The 21407-nt window shown below is 43.8% G+C and overlaps 1 protein-coding gene across 1 annotated transcript; it reads left to right on the forward strand.

Annotated features, from left to right (window-relative positions):
• Positions 1–7: 7 nt before the first annotated feature.
• On the forward strand, positions 8–15816 carry SUPT7L (SPT7 like, STAGA complex subunit gamma). The gene is made up of 5 exons (XM_074579685.1): positions 8–57; positions 368–1008; positions 7973–8297; positions 10194–10431; positions 13927–15816. The coding sequence occupies exons 2-5, from the start codon at positions 596–598 to the stop codon at positions 14187–14189; spliced, it is 1239 nt and encodes a 412-aa protein (XP_074435786.1). The 5' UTR covers positions 8–57; positions 368–595; the 3' UTR covers positions 14190–15816.
• The last annotated feature ends 5591 nt before the right edge of the window (positions 15817–21407 follow it).

The raw sequence follows: 21407 nt of genomic DNA on the forward strand, positions 1-21407 counted from the left end.
TTCTGGTGACGGACCGGGGCCGACTTCCGGCGCGGCGGCCCGGAGCGGAGCGGCGGGGTAGGGTGGGCGCGGGGGTTCCGCGCCGGGCGGACCGGCGCGCTTGGCGCCACCGTGGCGGGTGGTGGTCGCCGGCCGGGAGCTGGGCCCAGGGAGGGATGGCGGGCGGGCGGGCGAGCGAGCGAGTGGGCGGTGGGTGAGCCGAGCGCGGCTCCCGGAGCTTCTCCACGCAGGTCAGGTCGCACCGTGGGTTCCGCTGGGCGAGGTACCGGCGTGGCCCGGCCCGGCTGGAGCCACACCGGCCCCCGTTGCAAACAGAAATAATTCTTGCTTCACGGGTGCGTGTCTTTCTTCTTGCTCCCCGCCCCAGGAGAAGCGGCAGTGTAATGTGTCACATCCCTGCGCTGCGTCCGGCTGCCGTCGTGGGGCCGGCGCCGCTCGGTGAGGCGCCGGGCGAGAGCTCCCCTGACACTCGTCATTCGCTGTATTCAGCGCCTCATCCCAGCTCCAGCGCTTCTCCCTGCGACAAGGCTCCTTTCTACTGCACTATTCGGTAGCCACCTTTGGTCTCTGAGGACAGTACGTGACCTGTGTAAAAATGCTGCGATATTGGGGTGAGATTCCGGTTTCATCCAGCCAGGCCAACCGCAGCTCCTTTGACCTGCTTCAGCGTGAGTTCCGTACCGTGGAAGTCCAAGATCCTCCTTTGCATCAGCCATCGGCCAACAAACCCCGTCCCACCACCATGCTGGACATCCCCTCGGAGCCCTGCAGCCTCACGATTCACACCATTCAGCTCATCCAGCACAACCGGCGGCTGCGCAGCCTGATCGCCATGGCTCAGGCCCAAAACCAGCAGCAAGCGGAAGGCATAAAAACTGAAGAGAACGAACCACTGCCATCTTGTCCGGCCTCTCCGCCTCTCCCCGATGACCTGCTTCCTCTGGATAGCAAGACCCCCAAAATGCCATTTCAGCTGAGGCACAGTGACCCAGAGAGTGATTTCTACAGGTGCGTTGGGATTTCTTTGGGTTAGTTCTTGGCTGCAGGAAAGCTGAGTGTTTTAAATATACGTATAGTTACGTTGATTCCCTTAGGCTGAAGGGTCAGACAGGTGTATGTAAAGAATAAAACAGTCTTCAAAAAATCTTCAAAAAGATTTCTTCTGCGTGGATAACATGCATGTTGTTTCAAATACATGTGCCTTTGTTTCCCGTCTATAAAACGTGGATGTCTGGTGCTGATTTCTGTCTTGTTAGTGCTGCATTAAATGTTTGTGAATGGTTTTGCTGTCTTCAATGTATTTTGACAAGTTACAGGCTGTGAAGTTTCGTATTTAGGTCACTTACAACTAAACTTGACTTATTGTAACTGAAAATCCAGAAGGTGCACCACCGGGTTTTGGCTGTTTAGTTGTAGGTTCTGAAAAGATGATTTGATGACATAGTAGTAAGATTTCAGCAGCCAAGGACCTGTGACGTAGTAACGATCATGGTTCACCTTGTTTGTTGGTGTTATTGTGGTCAGAGGTGGTGAAGAGTATGGGTGAAGGGAGTTCTTGTCTCTGAGACTGACTCCACCAGCCAAGGGCTGGAGAAAATGTAAAGGAAGGTTGCATTGCTTCTACCTTTGCAGCCAGTCTTTGATTAAATAATATTGCCATCACCTCCCTGTCTACCCTTCTGACAAGCACTAAATTCAGAAGGAGGTCTTGCACTTCTTGCAGGATCTCACGATACTTTGTAGGTTATGTGCATTTAAATTCAGGGCTTAATCCTTACTACTGTAACTTTCTGTTCTTAGATTAAAGACTGTGCACCAATGAACATGATGGAGGAGAGGATGATAGATTTTAGTTTTTAAAATGTGGAAAATGTGCATCAGTAAAAGCTAACGTATCAGTTAAACGCAGCTCAGCTCTTTAATGGCCTGAGGTGGTGTAAAGTGCATTTTATTGAAAGATACTGCTTTTGGTAACATAGTCCCTTTGAACAGTAGAGCGATTTTTTTAGTGCTGTTTGTGGAGGAATACCATCATCCTTCTCAGAAGAAATAAAGTAATTAGCCTAGAGGGGTGAAGGGAAATCCAGTCCTCTGAGGATAAGGTCCTGTGAGTCCTGCTCTTTCTGGCCCTGTGGTCTGTAGAACTGAGCAGTGTTCTGCTCTGTCCTCCCCCAGTGGCTTCGGCTTTAAGTTCAGTTTTCTGTGGCTCTGTCCATGTTTTGGGGGCTGCTTTGTCTTTTTGTTGTCCCTTGCGAATTTCTGGCATCCAAGTAAAGACATGTTATTTAGCAGTCAACCACATGGGGGAGTTTAAGGACTAGATTGTAAAAACTGGATAGATGGTTTTGAAATGAAATGTTTTGTGGCTGATAGTGGATTTAAAATGAGCTGCAGTGTAGACTAGAATTTGTGTGCTTGCTACACCAAACACATTTATGTTTTACCAGGAGAAAAGCTTTGAGTTTGTTGTTGCACGTTTGTTAATTGTTTTAAGACGTTTACATGAATTAAGAATAGCAGCTGCTGTTATAGTAGTAAAAATAAAGTTATATGATTTGCTGATGCTTGTTCTTAGTTTGTAAAAACAATTTAAGGAAGAACATTCTTCCCTTTGATAAAACCTGGTAGTGCTTAATTTTATGCTGCCTTCTGAAGTGCCATTGTCAGAGTTATATTATTCAACTAAATACGTATTTTAATTCCATTTTCTTTGGCGGTAGCCTGGGTCTGAGAAGCAGTGTATAGGTATATTTAGGCATAAGAAGAAAGGAAGATAAGAGCAGCCATCCTGAATCAGACCACAAGTTTCTTTACTATAGTCATGTTCTCGTCTGTTTCCTTGTTACTCGTTTTCATCCTTCGACCTCACACCCTTGTCTTTTATTTTCTTATTCCCTGGATTCATTTTGGTTTTCTTCCCCTCTGCTCCGCCCCATGCCTGTAACCCCTACCTCTTCTTCCCTTTTGAGCTGAGGAAGAGGCAGAGCCTCATTTACTGCTATTTTTCAGTTGTTTTGGTCTTTGCAACCCCTCAAAATCTGTACCACCATCAGTTTTAATCACAACGCTATTCCTCTCCTCCATTTTCCCCAACTTTTTATCAATATGTTGAAACAAACCTTGGTTCTGGCGCAGACCCTTGAGGGAAAACCTGAGCTCCAGAGTGGAGATCTCTCATGTACTTGCTTGTTGATGGATTGGAGGACTCTAGTAGGTTTGTGAAGCAGGTTTTCCATTTACAAAAGCTATTTGGACTCTTTCTCTCTGTGTCGTATTTCTCCCTCTAATTCTGCTCTTATCATTTCTTTAAATTTCCCCGATGCACCAGAATATATCAGGCGTCCCAGCCTGTAGTTCTTCACATCTTTTCTGAAGCTATTAGAAAAAAATGTTTTCATGTTTTCTGTCTTCTGGTCCTCATGGGCCAAGGCAGTTTGAAGTAAGAGGTGACTCACCACAGCTATTCAACTATTTCATCCTTGAATTCCTTTAGTATTCCTGGATGAATTACGATCTGGTCCTGGTGATTTGCAACTGTTGATGTTACGGTTCTTGGAATACACAATAAGGGATTAACATTTGCTTTTGGTTGGTATGGAAACAGAAGGTAAGCTGAAAGCATAATCAATGAAGAATGAGTAAAGAACTGTAGACTTGAAACTACCATTTGAACAGGAGGATCTTATCATAATACAGCTCCTAGCTTTTCCTTCTTCTCTGTTCAGCTTCCTCCGATTAGCAACCTAACCTACTCATTATGTGCCTCTTCAGATGCTTTTTCTTGTGTGTGCGTGGTTGGTTTCTTAACGGATTTCTCTGCCAGCCTCTCATTTGTGTCCCTGACCACATCGGATGTGTGCTTTGCATTGAAAGATAATCTGTGAGCAAAATTGGGAGCTTGCAGTGGGAAGGCAGTTCATGGCAGAAGGGCTTGTAGTTAAGCCATGTCTGTTCAGAAGCAGGGAAGCAGGCGTTGGTGGGATGGCAGGTTTAATGTTGGGAAGGACTTGGAGCAGTGGAAACTAGAGCAGGCAGAACGTACTTCCCCCGCTGGGCTAAACACTTTGGCTTAGCCCCTAAACTGTCTGGTCTTCTGGATTGGGCCACTGGGACCCAATTTATTTTCCAAACGTTATCTATTACCTCTTGCCATTATCTGTTGAGCAGCTTCTTTTTATACCTTTGTGGCCTTCTGTAGACATAGCAGAGATATTTAAAAAGAGGCTTACTCAGGATGAGGTGGAAAGAGGCACTTTTCCAAAAGGAAAAAACTTTCTGGTTTGAGTTAGTGCACTGTATTCTTCGATGTGCTGACTAGTATAATCTTGTTTTTCCGATGTTCTCCTTTATTTTACTGTTTTGGGGGAAATGGCTGTGGAGCGACCTTGTTGCACCTCATTTGGTAGAAATTCAACTCCACAATCTAATGTTTCATAAAATTGATGTGTTCATAGGAAAAACAATCCCTCCCTCCATCTGCTGCTAGCTTATGCTCACCTAGGAGGGAGCATAGCACTTCAATCGGTTACTGCAGTTGAGTGAACCTCGGCTGTCAGTCCTTGGACTGACTTAGCCCAGACATTTTCCCCTGAATGTAGTTGCATGGGAAATGAACCATGAGATCTCCTTTCCTCTAAGAAAAACAGCCTTACAGGAGAGTAGCTTGGTTGAATAGATTGTGGTGCCTTTGGGGGTGTCTTGGTGACACAGAAGATGGGCCTTTTGTGAGTTGTGAAACCTTATTAATACTGAAAATAAGCCTGGTTGGTATAAACAGACACTTTTTTCTGTTGTGGAGTTCTGCATGTTGCAGGTTTGCTGGCAGATTGGGAGAAGGCTGGGCTTTGGATCTGGTTAATTTGTGGCTTGGCAGGTAGATTTCTGTCTGGAACATCAGCTAGTGATGGCGACCCATTTATAGAAATATAGATCCTATTGGAAATACAAAATTGAAGAGTGACAAGTTGGCCAGTATTTGTGATAAATTTCATACTATATGTTCCCTAGAGATGATCACCTCCAAATCACAGGCCTAATTGCCTGTTTTGTTAATCTCTGGTGACCGAATTTTAGGGATTAAAGTGCTCTTGCTTACTTCTGGCTGTCTGACCCTTGTAGTATGTTAAATAGGCTTGGCTTTGGATGGTGGCTGGATGAGGAGCCTTTCACAAAAGCAGTGAGCGCTGCAGAGGGTGGCATTCTGCATAATGGTAGTATCTGGAAGGGTGCTTTTGTAGGTGCTAGGTATCTGGATGAGACTGAAGACCAAGGCTCTTTACCTGTGATCATCAGGGAAAAGAAGTTTGCTGCTCCTTTTTGGGAAGGCGTGACATTAGATATCTGCTTTCAACTTTTAAATGTGTCTATGTGGCTGTTGTTGTTTTTATGTGCATTCCTATCAGACAGTAACTGAAGGTTAAAGGAGATGAAGAAAAAAGTTATTTTCTCATTTGTTGTTTCCCATTAACATCTACAACAATATTTCAATTTTTGCTGTCTAATCAGACTTTTAATCATCTTCATCTTATTGTTTATTGTGGGAAACAGGAAAACAAGAGAAGAAAACATAAGAAAAACAAAACATAATTGACTGACCTTACCAAGAAAAAGAGGTGGAGATTTGGATTTGAGTACAGTACCTGAAATTTCTTTTGTCTCTGTCTTTAATTGATGAGATTTCAAGTTGATTATATCCCTTTCAGCATAGTGACCTAGCTGCATTTTAATGCTGGCAATTAGTTTCTTTTCCTCTAGGAGTTTAAGAGAGATACAACTTTCTCTGCTGCCTCTGAGCAGTGATATGCATTGCAAAATGGTTGGTGTGCTCTACTTTACAAGTGACTGAGTATCTTGAGTATCCTGCCTGGGCTTGCCAATTTCTTTGTCTATTTTCAGTTTGTCCGTAGTGTTTTGATTGAATAGCAGAGTGTCAATAAAGGCTCTTTATTTTCCTCTGTATTAGTAGTAGTCAGGTGTTTGGTGGTTTTGGTAGCTTAAGGTGCTTTCAACTGATGGCTGCTGGACAGCTAGGTTTGTTCTCCATATGTGATAAAATGAGATTCTTTTTTATAGGCATAAATTTTGATGGTTATTTTCTGGTTGGTTTTGTTTCATGGTTGCTTTTTCTGTTGTAACCCCCTGGTCCCAGTGTTGTACAAGACATATGGCTGTTTGTGAACTTCAGAAATCTGTCGATGGGAGGTGGAGTGCGGAGTGAGTGAGATGTAAAATCAGTATGTGTGACACTTGGTTTATAAGGGAACTGATGATCTTTTAATTCGTTTTGTCAGAGCGCCTGCTGTCTTCTTTACAAAGTAGTTACATAATTGAGTAGGAATTGGGATGTGAGTCATTTTACCAGCAATTAATAACTGGGATGAATCCACGACCTGAGATCCACATGCTGTTCTTAATATCCACTTAGAAATATCATAATCTGCAGCTCTTAATATGGTGTCATTCCCCCTTTATTTGAATAATCAGAAAGTGCTGAGCTGGTGTTCTTGAAAATGAATGATTTTGGTCCTGATAGCGTGAAGTTTAACCTTCTGTTGTCGCTCCCCTGAAACGTTACCCTTTTTTACTGCTGTGTTTCAGTGGTTTTCTATGGGACAGTCCTGAGGATCAGGGGGAGCTGAGGCTCAGTGACCCAGCGTCTCAGCAAGACTGAAGGGTACCTGATGCACTCGTTAGAGAAAAAAGAGTAGTGAGAATTTTACCAGGGCATCAGTGCTGTCTTGTACTGTTTAATCAGGTCTTGTTACTGGAAAGTGTGTGTGGTGATATGCAAGTAACGTAGGGTGAGAGCGAGGTGAATCTCAGGGTGGGCTGCGGAAGGTGGCGGGAGAAATTGATCAGAAACAAATGAAGGGTGAAATTGTTAGCTTAATTCTGACATTGGTGCTGAATGAAGTGTAAAAAAAGTGTATAAATGCCATACTTAACAGAAAGGAAATTTGATTTTTTGACATAAGCATTTGAAGACCGTGTTACAGATACGGGCAAATATATCCCATGCATTTCATTGTGAGTTGAGAGATCTGGTAGAAATATGTTTACCTCTCAGAGGCCTTGCCTTATCTCATCTTCTCTTTTTTTCCTATGTGGAATTTCTACTTGTTAACTCATCTGGATGAAAAATTTGTTTGCCTGACCGTAAATGAATGATGTTTGAATTGGTCGTGTCAGTTGCTCTCCATCTCTTCTGTCCTGCATGGTCACTCCTTCCTGCTTAGCAACACTAAGAAGAGAGGTCTCAAAGCCAAGGGCAGGGAATGATGCTCTACAGAAGAACCTCTCCAGGCCCCCTCCCAGGGCCTGGTGTTCACTTCTTAGGTTGCATACGGGGATGCTTCTTTCAGTGTCATGCCTAGTTACTACTGGAAGTGAGGGCAGGGAAGTGGTCTTTTTGGCTATAGTGTACCTTTATGAAATGTATATATATGCCATTACTTGCTTTTTATGTGTGTCTTTTGCATTGTAAATTCAGATCTTGTCTATCCCAGAAGCCTTTGTATCTGACTATTAGGCTTGTGACATCAGAGATAATAATGAAGAGAAATGTAATTAACTGTGAGGGGAAATTATTTGCATTCATGTTATTTAAAATGCCTTTTTTTGTTTGTGTCAAGGACCCTTTTAATTCACATCTTCATGAGAAAAGCTCTTGGGTGGGAAGGGAGTTGCTTAAGGGTTCAGAAGATTTACATCCCACATTTATGCATCACCCAAGGAATCTTACAGCATTAGAAGAGAAAATGAGAATTGGCAGTGCTGATTTGGAGGGAGGGGAAGAAGGGAAAGCAGATAAACCCTTACTAGGTGGTGTTCATATGTAATGGAGAAGCTGTGGAGAACCCCAAACAGTCTACTTTCCCTTTGTACATCACTGTATTATTGACAATATCTCTTCATCAGATACATTCCTTTCAGTTTTTAGAGGTGTGCTATTTTTCTCTTTTCTGGCTTTTAGAGGAAAAGGGGAGCCAGTGACTGAGCTGAGTTGGTCCTCCTGCCGGCAGCTTCTCTACCAGTCAATGGCCACCATCCTGGCTCACACAGGCTTCGAGTGTGCCAACGAGAGTGTCCTGGAGACCCTGACTGACATTGCCCACGAGTACTGCTTGAAGTTCACCAAACTGCTGCGCTTTGCTGTGGATCGAGAAGCTCGACTTGGGCACACCCCCTTCCCTGATGTCATGGAGCAGGTCTTCCACGAAGTGGGCATTGGCAGTGTGCTCTCGCTGCAGAAGTTCTGGCAACACCGCATTAAGGATTATCACAGCTACATGCTTCAGGTGAGAAGAGCAGTAGGGACCTGATGGCACCAATAAACATACTCCCAGTACAGTTGCTTAATCCTATGGCAAGTCCCAGGTCTTACTGAAGTAAAATCCGATTATAAAACCTCTTGGGTGTGGAGGGGAGTCATCAAGGAAAAGAGAAACAGGACTTTTTTGGCTGGAAGACAGAGACCCTTACTTGGGACCCTACTGAGTCTAAGGGTGCTCTACTGATGATTTGTTTGGGTTTAAGAGGAGACCCCCAGCTCTTGAGTGGCCCAGAGAAAAATATCAAGTAGAGGTAAAATCGGTACTGACAGATTAACTGAATTTTCTGCTTTAATGGGATATTTGGCAGCTTACCATTTCAGAAAACAACTAAGCAGATGAACAAAAATTACCTGGCTGTACAGGGGCTTGTGTTCGCTTAAACAAGGGATGACTTGCTTAAGCTTTAAGAGTACAGGGAAGTATTGTGCTGATCTGAGTTGTCACACAGGTGCTACATTCCACTTCAGAGGGGACTGTGCTTCTGTAGAGAAAGAAAAGGAATTGTTAAATTCCTTGGAGTAAGAGGTGCCATATCAGCGTAGGTTGTAAGAATAAAGGTATCGTTTCTCTTGGTTCGGGTATTCTGTGAAATTAAACATACGCATTTTATTTGAATGATATACGACTGTCTGCCTGTTGTGGACTTACAGAAATGCAAGGATTTGAAGAGGGAATTTTAGTCTACTAATGAAAACCCAAGATTTTAATCAAGTAGGTAGCCCGTGACCAAAGTCAAAAGCGGCCATCCCTTCCTCTTTGTCACATAGTATCTGAGTGCCAGTTGACTCATCTTGGAGCAGCTACCTTGTGCTCCTTCTTTTCCCAGGGGTGGCACTTTGTGCCTTACAGAGGCAGTATAAATTAGAGACAGCTGTAAGTGCATGTACTATGTAAATTGTGATGGACTCTGAGGTTTGTGCATAAAAATAACATCATTAAGATCTGTCTTCATTAAAAACATTTTTGTTCAAAAAACTGGTTCGTTTTTGTTCAAGTGTTTTTGTTCAGATGTCTCCTTTTGGAATTTGGGTTTTCTGCATCACTCTGCTGATGTAGTTCACTCTCATCCTGCAGCTGGTCATTCTCTTACTTCTTCTATTCTTCATGCAAGGTTGAGGTCCACAGTAGCCTCCATATTTGGAAATATATCTAGAAGGGGGAAATAGGCTTTGTTACTCTTTTTCCTCCTTGCTTCGGCTGTTAAAAACCCTTGGGCTTTTCCTGAGCACATTTCACTGACTGTTGGGATTCAATGGTATAAACAAGTGTTTGTTAGAAGCAGATGCAATCGGAAATTTTTCATTTAATTGCTTACAGTTGTGAAGTTTCTAGAAGTACAGGGTAGTTCTAAATCTCATTCCTATATCTGTTTGACTGGAGAAAACTTCTGTGTGTTTTGCTGTGAATCTGGCAGAAGGTACCCAGGCTTTGGCCAGTGGTGACTACAGAGCTGATGAGTATCTGAGCTGCCTGTTTTTTAATGCTGGAGTAAAGTTGTTACTGGCAGATGGGTAAAACCGAAAAGTAAGACTGAGACACTTTGCTTTCGTTTCGTGCTCTGTTTAAATTTCTGGGTCTCATCATCACAGTCTGTGAAATAAAGGTGCTCGTATTTATCAAGCAGATACGTTAATGGATTAAACCTCTTATTAAAGTCCCTTGTTACAGGACAGAAAGAAGGTGTTTTTGAAGGGAAAAAAAATCTTTCCTGTGTAGCTGATAACCTATTTACTTGTTCTTTCAGGTCAGATGTTAATAATATTCTGGGAACAGAGAGCACTGCAATCTAATTGCTATCAGAGTCTCTGAAGTCACTCTGACCTTTTTGGCCTCTTTTTCACCCCCACTGATCTTTGACAGGTTAGCAAGCAGCTCTCTGAAGAGTATGAGAAGATTGTCAACCCTGAAAAGGCAGCAGAAGACACAAAGCCTGTGAAGATTAAGGAGGAACCTGTTAGTGATATTACTTTCCCCATAAGTGAGGAGCTGGAAGGAGATCTGGCTTCCGGTGACCAGTCTTTACCCGTTGGAGTCCTCGGAGCTCAAAGCGAGCGCTTCTCTGCCAACTTGGAAGTAGAAGCTTCACCACAGACTTCAGGTGGGGGTTTCTTGCTACTGCCGAAAACAGTCTATCAGCTTTTCCATGTGGTCTTGTTTCCATTTTTTAATAGCAGATCCCAATGTGAGGAAAGAGAGGGAGAAAAAATTATTAGATTTTAATAAAAAGATTTGGATGGGAGAGAAACCCTTGCTTGCTTCCTAAATACAAAACCAAAGAATCAAAAGTATCAGTTCCGAGGGTTTGTTAAATATTTACTCCATTTGTGGACCTTGTAGAACAGAAAATGCTTTATATGGTGTTTATTTTTAGGGGATCGTTAAAGCTCTTTTCTTTGTTATTGGTGTGGGGTAGGTTGTTTTTCTACAGTGATGGCCCAAGGGCTTTATTGTTGTTTTGTGAACTAGGGTATTTGCTGTGAGTACCTTTTTTTTTTTCCAGTCTGACGTAACAAAGACAAAAATAACTTTTGGGTTTATATATCTATGTATATATTTTAGTTTAAGAGAGTTTTATCCTTATTGCTAGTAAGGAGAGTACCAGATATATTTTTTTTCCTTTTCTTTTTTTTTTTTCTGAGTAGTTTTAGATTCTTGTCCAGAGATTCATGTTACTGAAAAGTTGAAGGCCGTGTTTCTTGTGACTGGAGTAAATTCAAGACCCTGTAGAGTTTAGTCACTGACGTAAATACAAATGATACGTGACGCAGTCATCCATATTCAGAAGTCACGCTGGTAGTGACAATCATTGTTTTATGAAAGCTGATGAGTGACTTATGTGAAATGGGCTCATGGGAGTCTCTCCTATTCTAGCATCTTTACCCCAAAGCCTGCTGTATTATCTGAGGCAATGAAAAGTGAAATGGTGAGTGAAGTACTGGGATTATGGAGACTGCGGTCTTTTCCTCGGTGTCATCCCTTGACGTTGGCATTGAAGCACACTGGTGGCCAGTATGGGAGAATCTGTTACTGCTGTGCCTTTTCTATATCTATATACAAGTTTTATTCTGTGCACTGTTTAGTAGTGCTAAATTTTCTGGAAAATGAAGAAGACATTCTTCTCCCAAACAAAGCTCTTTGATTTTTGTGTAGAACCTTCTGAACTCTGGAAATCCCTGCAATAATAACTGTTTCACTTAAAAATCTGGTTAAAAAACAATGAAGCCTATCCTCCTAAACTAAGTAGCTTATATAGTGAAGTTAGAGTATACCTCTGAGTCCATTTTTTTTTTTTTAAATAGCACGTTCTGCTGAATTTTAGAAAAGCACAAATCTGTCTGATGTTTTTCTGGAAGCTCATGCTGTTTTCCATAGTACCTCTGAAATGTGAAGTGCTCACATTTTTGTGGGAGAGGGAACAGCAGATTCCTCTGGCCCATCTGGGGTTGCGAGTGATTCATCTGGAAAGCTTTGTATTAGCATCTACCACTTGAGACCCAGAGGTTGGCATGCTAGCTGTATATTAAATGACTCTTGCCTCTCTCATACCAAATTGGTGTTTTCTAATTAAGAATACAAGTGCTCTGTTCCTCCCTGAAAATCCCTCTTCACTTCACAAGGACCTTTGGAAATCTCATCACTGTGAGAAGTCCCAGTCTAGAGCTGGGTAGGCTGGAGAGCGTAGTAGCATAAGGAGTGAGAAAAAGCTGCTGCAATTAGGATGCCACCATCTTGAAAATACAAGTGTGAGGCCCGTAGAGAGAGCAGCAAGGCAAAGTGTCTGAGGGCAAAACTCTCGTTACAGCCTTCTGTGTTCTGATGGTGTTTCTGCTTGTGCCTGACATTGCGGTTGTGGTCTAGCTGCTTAATTTCATTGCGGTTGGGGAAATGGAGGCAAAATTGGGGACCTCGTTCCTCCACCCAGCAGGATAACATGAGGATTAGCTCATTTGTAAAGTACTTTGAAGTTAAAGTGCTTTGAAGATGAAACGTCCTGTGTGGATGCTTAAGTATTTTCAGTCATTAGTGACACTCTCAATGGCAGGTGATAGAGCTGAAAGGAATAAGGCTGAGCAATTGATGAAAGAAAGACACAATAAGTTTAGTGAGTACCTTTGATTATTGTGTAGACTGGAGCTGCAACTCTGTGGAACTGATGGCGTTTTAATGATGTGTCCGTTGTTGTTGAGAGGAACACATTTACTTACAATTAACATAAAAAGGACCTTTCATTAAGACAACTGGACAGCAGCAAGCACTTTCATTCTGGCTTGCTGTATAACTGCAGAGCTAATGTAGGCTGTGTTACCACAAAGGTCTCCTAAACCTTAGTTTGGGCTAAGCTGCTCTGGAAAAGATTCCTGATTTCTTCATAAAGGACAATTCACAGTACAAACATGTGGTGGCAGATTTGGTCTCCGTGTAATTTCTTTAATAGGGGACTATTGTTAGTTGTATATTGATAATAGGGAATAGTAGGGGGTTTGGCTCAGTACAAGAGGTTTGGTTGTGCTTTCAAACTGTAGCCAAGCTCCTTGAGAAACAAGGTCTGGAAAACCTACTAAAACTGGTTTCCTAGTTGTTTTTTTTTATTTTCCACGTGAATTTATCCCCACACAAGAGGGACCAGATTTAAAAATGAGAAGATTCAGGCTTTGTTCAGTTCCGGGCTGTTTATGCCCATCTCAGCTGGGGGCCCAATTAGTGTATTTTTAATAGTATTTTTGTCTCTCTCAAAACTGTAAATAAGCAGAAGTAACGCAATCTATAATTACTGCTCTTGGGGAGAAAAACATTTGCTGTTATCAAGAAATATTGTTTTGTAATCTTGTACAGAAAATCCTCAATCTGTTCAGATGGCACAGTAGTCCAAAAGTTAAAAAAAAAAAGAAAAAGGGTGGGGAACGCTATTTCCCAGCAGGGTGTCTATGAAGTTGAGCCAAGAGAGTTTCTTTCCGTTCTGCTGAAGGATGGGATGAGACCTGTGGGTGTTGAGTACAAGGAGGCAGGCAGTCGGGTGGCTGACTGCAGCTCTGATGTCCCTGCGTTTCAGTGCTGGAAGTGGTATTTGAGACTGTTCGTCGACGGAGTCCTTTGCCCTCTCGCTTCGCTGCCCCTGCAGAACTACCAGAACTCTAGTATGTCTCACAGCTTAAAGGAGGTTGCTGATGTTGTAAGGACCTCATCATCATGAATGGCTTCTGGACTGCCTCCGAGTCCTGCTTATGCAGGGTCTAGTCCATGTGCTGTTGGTGTACTCACTGCTGCTGAGACACTCCTGGAGAGTGATGTGGGCTCTTAAAGTTGTTGTTTCTCATGGAGAAAACCACATGGAGGGTTGCTGTAAAATGATAGCATGGTATATTTTAGAGTGGCAATTACTGGGTTATTAAAAAAATAAAAAGCCAACAGATTTTTTAATTTATGGTTTCACACTGATCGGTATGTTTTGTTCCCCGCCTCCCCTCCCAAGTTTAGTTCAGCTGTAGCTTTGTTTTTGCTTGTTCTTTACTAGTGCTGCTGTCCCTGGCATCTGCATGCTGTTTGTAATTTGTCTTTTCACTTGGTTACAACTGTGTGCTTTTTCTTTCTCCAGGGGCTGAGGTGAACGCTTCCCCACTCTGGAACTTGGCACAGGTGAAAATGGAGCCACAGGAAAATGAGGAGGCCAACGTACATGGCCATGGGGTCCTAGGCAGCGATGTCTTTGAGGAACCGATGTCAGGCATGAGTGAAGCTGGGATGCCACAGAGCCCTAATGGCTCTGAGAGCAGCTATGGTTCTCATTCTGCTGACAGTCTGATGGGATCCTCACCTGTCTTCAACCAGCGCTGCAAGAAAAAGATGAAGAAGATGTGAAAAGAGACAGTCTTTTTATTTAATCCTGATGGTATGTAATAGACTTGAAACAGAGAGCACTGTGATGGCTATGACTCATAAATAGGGCTGGCCCTGGTGTGTGAGAGACCTTGCATAAAATTATTATGAGACGTTTGATGTGTAGTGCACTTCAACTGCCCTCTTTGCTGGCTTCTGTGCTCCATCCTGACTTATGAGATTGAAGATCGTCCTGTACATTTGATGGTGTCATGGCTTGCTTTGGCAGATTAATGAGGAAGTTACCGGTGGAAAGTAGTTGTGAGATTTGCTGAGTCATAGAATCATTGAATAATTTGGTTTGAAGGGACATCTTGAGGTTTCTAGTCTCTAGTCCAGCCCCCTGCTTGAAGCACAACCAATTAGAGCGTGTTGCTCAGGGTCTTGTCCAGTTCAGTTTTGAGTATCTCCAAAGGTGGTGATGCCAAACCTCTATGGGCAACTTTTTCTCATATTTGACTACCCTCATAGTAAGAAAAAATATATTCTTGCATCTAGTTGGAATTTCCCGTGTTCCGACTCATGTTCATTGCCTCTCATTCTATCACTGTTCATCTCTGTGAAGGGTCTAACTCTGTCTTCTCTAACCTGCACATTAAGTGGTTGTATACAATGAGATCTTTTTTAGCCTTTGTTCCTCTTAAGTCTGAGGAAACCAGGCTCCCTCAGCCACTCCTTGTATGTCCTGTGCTCTAGCCTTCTAACCAACTTTGTGGCCTTCCACTGAAATTGCTGCAGTGCCCTTCTTGTATGGAGGAGCACAAATGTGGATGCAGTCCTCCAGATGTGGTCTCACAAGCGCTGAATAGAGAGAAATAATAATTTCCCTCAATGTGCTGGCTGCGCTCTTGACAACTGTTGTGGACAACAAGATAGTCGGGGTATTTCACTGGTTGGGGATGCATCACTGATGATGATAATGACCTCTCAAAGATGCTGTAGAGTGGCCTCACAGTGCCATCAGCCAGCTCCTTCAGTGCCTTCAGATGCATCCTGTCTGGTTCCATGGACCTAGGTATGTCCAATGGGCTTAAGTTCTTGCTAACTCAATCTTCCTTGGCTGTAGGTAACACTCTGCTAGTAGACCCAAGGACCTGGTAGGCCTGAAGGCAGACCTTATCAGTGAAAACAGGCAAAAAAGGTGTTGAATACATCGGCCTCAAGGTACAAAGTGCATCTTTTGTCACCAGGTTGCCTGCATCACTGAACAGTAAAACCATGTTTTCTTTAACCTTTCTTTTGCTTCCCGTGTGCTTAAAAAAGCCCTTCACATTTCTTACCAGTTTCAACTCCAGCTGAGCTTTGATTTTCCTAACTGTCTCTGCATGCTTGGGCTGTGTCTCTATATCCCTGCTGGTCACCCCATCCTCACTTCCACCACCATGTACTTTTTTCTGTGTGTTTGAACTCAGTCAGGAGTTCCTTGATCATCTGTGCTGGCCTTCTGTCATACCTGCTTTACTTTCTGCTCATCAGAAATGACTGTTCTACTTTGAGAAAGCTGTCTTTGGAGATAAGGCAGCATTCTTGTTCCCCCTTGGGAGGCCAGGGGAGTCCCTTGTGAGATCCTGCCAAGGCGTTCCTTGAATAAACCAAAATATGTTGTCCTAAAAGTCCAGGACTCGGTTTGTCTTGTACATGTTTCTCAGGATTTTAAATGCCATAATTCCATGTCTGCTGCAGCCAAGACCTTCACCATTCTCCACCAATTCTTCCTTGTTAGTAACAAGTCCAGCAGAGCTTCTTCTCTAGTTGATTTCTTGATCATCTGGTCAGGGCAGTTGATGTGGTTTTCTGGAGAGAATGAAGCAGCTTTTACTGTTGGTGTGAGCCAGTACTGGCAATGCAAACTTTTCCTTTGCTCTCATTGGATTGAGTGCAGCAACTTCAGGCTGGCTGAGGTTTCCTATTCAAAGTTGTTATCTTGACAACTTAGTCTGAAACAGAATCTATTTTGCTGCTTGCTTTTATGGCTCAGCTGACTGATGGCATTTTTTTTTATTCTGCACAATCCTCAGTTGATCAACTCAGTCTTTAAGTTGATTCAGTGAGTGTATCTCTCAAAAAAGCTAGAATGAACATGAATCAAGAATGAACAGCCACTTAAACTGGCTTTATACCTGGAACCCATTGGGATGTTTGAGGGAGATTTACCAAACCTCCCATTTGTCCTTACGATTGCAAGTTTATCTTTTGAAAGAATGAGCTCCAGGCATAGTATTTTTGTTTCTGTATAACATGCCTAGCCTTAATTCTTTTTTCTTAACTGTATTTCTCTTCCACTTCATAGAAGTGGAAGCCAAACATAAAATTCCTCAGTGTCTAATAAGAATGTGTGACCACAGTCTTTTTTTATGGACATTGGAGTTAAAATTACCCATCACAGTTTTAAAGGTTTCTCCTGGGGGGTGAATTCTAGCTATTTGAAGCCTAGTCAGTAGTAGAACAGTGGACCAGCGTATCAGGAAATCTTTATTTTGATTCCCTCTGAGTCACCATTAGGCATGCTTCAGTGTCCCTGTTTTCTCATCTATAAGAAAGAGAATAGTAGTATTTGCCTCTTAGAAGTGTGTTTGAGATTTAGTTACTATTCAAAAAAGGCACTATGATCCTTCTGAGAGTTTTGTGAGAGTTGTGAGCTTTTCTTCCATTTGTGTAGGACTGTTGCTGGCTGGAGAATGCTTAGATGGACACCAAAATATATATCACTGTATGATACTGGTTTTAAGCAAAGCCACTTATGAAGAAATACAGCACAGTTGTGCTGTTCAACTGCCCGGGTACAAGGAAGGCATTTGGGGTGGTATCTTCTCACTCAGCTTTAGATGCCTGCAGCTAAATTTGTTCCTCTGGGCTCCATTTGCAGCTGAAGAGAAATAGTCATTCTTAGGCCACCGTTCATCTGGCTGTGAAGCAGAAGTATAAAGCAGGTCAGATGAATTGCATTTTGAGAGATGTCTGTTTCTCCCTTGGGTGCCCATAAAGTGAGTTAAACTTGACTACCTCAGCTGAAGACATCCGTACCATCAGTGTCTGACTTCAGCCCTTCCTGTCTGGCAATCAGAGCAGGTTTCCTGCCACTGGGCTGGTGCTTTTCCTCTTCTACACATTTTGTAGAGCTTGCCATTGAAATGGTAGTACTGGGCTAAAAGCAGACTGCCCAACTTACCTAAACCAGCAGTCCCAGTGTTCTCCACAACACACAGAATGTGCTAGGCTGGGGCCTCGAGGCTCGGTTTGGTTTGGCCCTTGTGTCTTTGATACTATGTTAGAACACCTGTCATTGGGCCTTTCTCTGTAGATGCTTTGCCAAACTGTCGTAGTAAAGTATTCTTGAGGCCTGGGGCACCTAAGTCCCTTGCACTGTTTTCAGGAGCTAGAGGACAGAGTGGCTGCTGCCAGCATCGCTTGTTCATTTGCAAGATTTCAGGTGGGCTAAAAATGAAAATCTGCTGTTCTCCAGGGCTTTGGTTAAATCTCCTAAGTGTCAATCTTAAGTGCTTTCTTTGTTGCTCATGTACAGATATTCTGTCTTACTTTTTATTGTATTTTTATATTTCACATCCCTTTTCCACACCCATTTCACCCTGTAACACGCACTCTGCAACAAGCCAAGCCTGAGTGCTTCAGGTATATTTAAATACGGTGGAAATTCATCCTCCATTGATTCAGCTGTGTCGTTGCAGTGTGAGAGAGAGGTGTTATTGATTCTCTTTAGGATGCATGTTTATGCAGAGATGAGAAATGCATCAGCATCGCTTGTACACTTAAAAATGATGGCAGAGTAAAATCTGTACCTCCTGTTCCCCCGTTATGTTAAGTGTTGCTTCTGACATTTGTGTGCTTGATGTTTCCTTTTATGCATATGGAAGCTTTACCTTCTGGGTGAGCCCTTCCTCTCTGACTGTTTGCTGTCCTTAGATTTACGGTGGTGTTCATCATGCATGAAATAGTAAAATCTCAAATCTAGCCCACAAAGTCAGATGCAGACAATATGCTCTTTTGATGAATCAAATAAGATTTTTCTAGGCGTTAATGCAGCCTTGGGCGACTAGTGAGGAGTTCATTGACCATGTAATCCCCAAATTTCAAGGCACAGTTAGATTATGCAGTGGGTTGGAATGAAGCTCAGCTCTCGCAGTTGTCGTTTTTTTGCTGGTTGCTGGTGAAGCGCTCTGCCGACCCGCCCGCTTCACTAGTCTGCAGTTTTGTTGGTTCTTTCATCTTTCTCCCTTTTCTTTCCAAAGGTGGGTGGATGGCAAATTGGAATATTGAGTATTGACCATGTCCATATCCAGTAGCACTGATGTCTTTAGTGATTTATTTTGCCATGATTGAAATTGGTGGGAACTTTGATATCAATTTGGAGAGCAAGATCTGTGAATTACTTGGCTTTTGAAGTGTTTTGCATGGGAATCATACAAGATTGTAGTTGAGAGAGTGCTGTGTATCGTATTCCTTTTTCCCTCTAGCAATACCTTTTTATTCCTTTTGAAGAGTTTTGCCTGGTATCCAACAAAGCTCACTGTATAAACAGCAGTGTAACAACTGTAGTATACAGCTGTATATCAGGCTGTGCTACCTAGTGATTTAATTCCAAGACCAGCCGTACTAATTTGAATATGCATAATGCTGTGCAGAAAAAGAGATGTTTCCTGCATAGAAATTTACAATTTAAAAAGAAAACAGGAAAATAAGATTAGGTAGGGTAGGTGAGGCCAATCTGATTATGTGCTCAATTCTGAGACTAATGCACATGTTACGTGTGAATGATGTTTTACTTAAAATGTTTTTGTACATGCATGTGAATGAAATACGTAACTTTGCTTGTGGTTATATGGAGCAAAATTGCTTGGAAATATTTCAGGGTTGGTTTTTTTTGTTTGTTTTTTTTTTTTTTTTCCTTGCTCTCCTGGAGAGAGTTTCTTTGTAATTTCTAAGAAAATAAAATAAAAAAAATTATTCAGAAACAAAAATCCTAAAGGTGTTGTGTGGATTTTCTTGTTTGTTTTGAAGAACGGTGCTGTGAATGCCAAGCCCGGTCTTGGGGTTCCATCTGCCCTTACATGGGATCTGGAGTAGACCTTTTGCAGGCCTGAATAAGGTACTGAGATGATACCAGTGTTTATGTCACAACAAGGGAGACAAGAGATGTTAGTATGAGATGTGGCCAGAGAAAATGGAAGTCTTATCTTTCACGGGTGCTAGTGAGCCCGAGAAATGATATTAGTACCACAGCGCTAGTATTGGTATTCATTTAGCATACACAGTTTGCTATTTCTGAAGTGACTACTTATATACTACTACTAATTCTATTACCAGACAAAGAAGGAGCCCTGCTCTGTGCCTTGTGCTTTGCTCGTTTATGTGCTGGTCTACTTGTTCTACATACCGCCTTTTTCTCAGGGACTGCTTTAGGCTGCAGTGAACGAAGCACGGCGGGTTTTCCCCTCTGCTCTGACTGTCATAGCGGAGCTGAGGGAGCGTGTTTGATGCTCGATAGCTCTGCTTAAGCAATTGCAAATAGCACATCATGAATTAGGATGCAGGCCTGTGCTGCTTGCCAGGAGAGAGGGAATAATAATAATCATAGTGGCTCCCGTCGCCCCTGTACCTGAGAGCAGTCTGTCCACAGGACTGCTGTCCTCTGAAACCTATACAACAATTAGTTTCCCAGTCTGGGGTTGAGCCTTTTGGCCGGTCACCAGTGGTGTCCCTCAGGGCTCAGTTTTGGGGCCAGTTTTGTTTAATATCTTTATCGATGATCTGGATGAGGGGATTGAGTGCACCCTCAGTAAGTTTGCAGACGACACCAAACTAGGTGGGAGTGTTGATCTGCTTGAGGGTAGGAAGGCTCTACAGAGGGACCTGGACAGGCTGGATCGATGGGCCAAGGCCAACTGTATGAGGTTTAATAAGGCCAAGTGCCGGGTCCTGCATTTCGGTCACAACAACCCCAAGCAACACTACAGCCCTGGGGACAAGCGGCTAGAAAGCTGCGCAGCAGAAAAGGACCTGGGGGTGCTGGTGGACGGCCAGCTTAACATGAGCCAGCAGTGTGCCCACGTGGCCAAGAAGGCCAACAGCATTCTGGCTTGTATCAGGAATAGCGTGGCCAGCAGGAGTAGGGAAGTGATCGTGCCTCTGTACTCGGCACTGGTGAGGCCTCACCTCGAGTGCTGTGTTCAGTTCTGGGCCCCTCTGTACAAGAGGGACATTGAAGTGCTGGAGCGTGTCTTTACTGAAAGAGTGGTCAGGCACTGGAACAGCCTGCCCAGGGAGGTGGTTGAGTCACCGTCCCTAGAGGTGTTTAAGAAACATCTAGATGTGGCACTTCAGGGCATGCTCGAGTGGCAGAGATTGTAGGTTGTTTGGTTGGACTCAATGATCTTAAGGGTCCTTTCCAACCATGAAGATTCTGTGATTCTGTGTGCTTTCCAGTTCCCTCGCAGGCCCTGGAGGAAGAGGACAGCACTCACCCGGTGGGATTGCACCCCACCAGATTAAAGCACGAGCCCGCTTGCATCCCGCTTTTATTTCCCTCTGCTACGGCAACCTGAATGACAGAGGCGACCCCAGCGGGGGGACCCCGCTTCCCTGCGCTGGTTCCTGGGCTCTCCCCTGACTCTTGTCCCCTTGTCCAGCTGCGAATGCGGCTGTGGCCGGTGGTCCGCAGGGCTGGGGGTGGCTATGGCCATGTGGTGGTGCTGGCCGCATGCCGCTGATGGGGGGACTGCCGGCCGGGGGGATGATGCAGCCCAGGGAGGGCTGCTCGCAGCTGCAAAAACCACCTCTCCCCTCCCCCCCAAAAAACCCCCAAACCTCAAACCATGTCATTTTCGCTGCGTTTTTTTATACTGGAGATTAGAATCGCCTCTTTGTTGCTATGGAAACGCTCGCGTGAAAGAAGACGACCTCATTATGAGTTCTGATGAAATCTCTGTTGGGGTGGGCTGGGTGCCCAGCACCCTCGCAGCAGGGAGAGCGGGGCTGGGGGATCGGTGGCAGGGGGTGGTGGGGACATCGTCCCTTTTGCACTGATGCTCTGCGCTTTGCAGAGCTCCTGGGTCTTTCCCTCGGGGCTCAGCGGGCCAGAAACAGCCCCTGCTCCTGGACCAGCCCCTTCCCCTTGGGAATTGGCTTGGGAGTCACTTCTGCTCCCGGGCTATGCATGTTCCTGCGCTGGGGTGGGGGGGTGTC

The sequence above is a fragment of the Larus michahellis genome, chromosome 3 (assembly GCF_964199755.1).
Source record: "Larus michahellis chromosome 3, bLarMic1.1, whole genome shotgun sequence".
Classification (NCBI taxonomy): domain Eukaryota; kingdom Metazoa; phylum Chordata; class Aves; order Charadriiformes; family Laridae; genus Larus; species Larus michahellis.

What these genes read in the sequence shown, in the direction of transcription:
- SUPT7L (XM_074579685.1), top strand. Translation starts at nt 596, where the DNA reads ATGCTGCGATATTGGGGTGAGATTCCGGTTTCATCCAGCCAGGCCAAC. An exon ending in ATCACAGCTACATGCTTCAG is followed by an intron (nt 8,298 to 10,193) that starts GTGAGAAGAGCA and finishes GATCTTTGACAG; the next exon opens with GTTAGCAAGCAGCTCTCTGA. An exon ending in AGCTTCACCACAGACTTCAG is followed by an intron (nt 10,432 to 13,926) that starts GTGGGGGTTTCT and finishes TTCTTTCTCCAG; the next exon opens with GGGCTGAGGTGAACGCTTCC.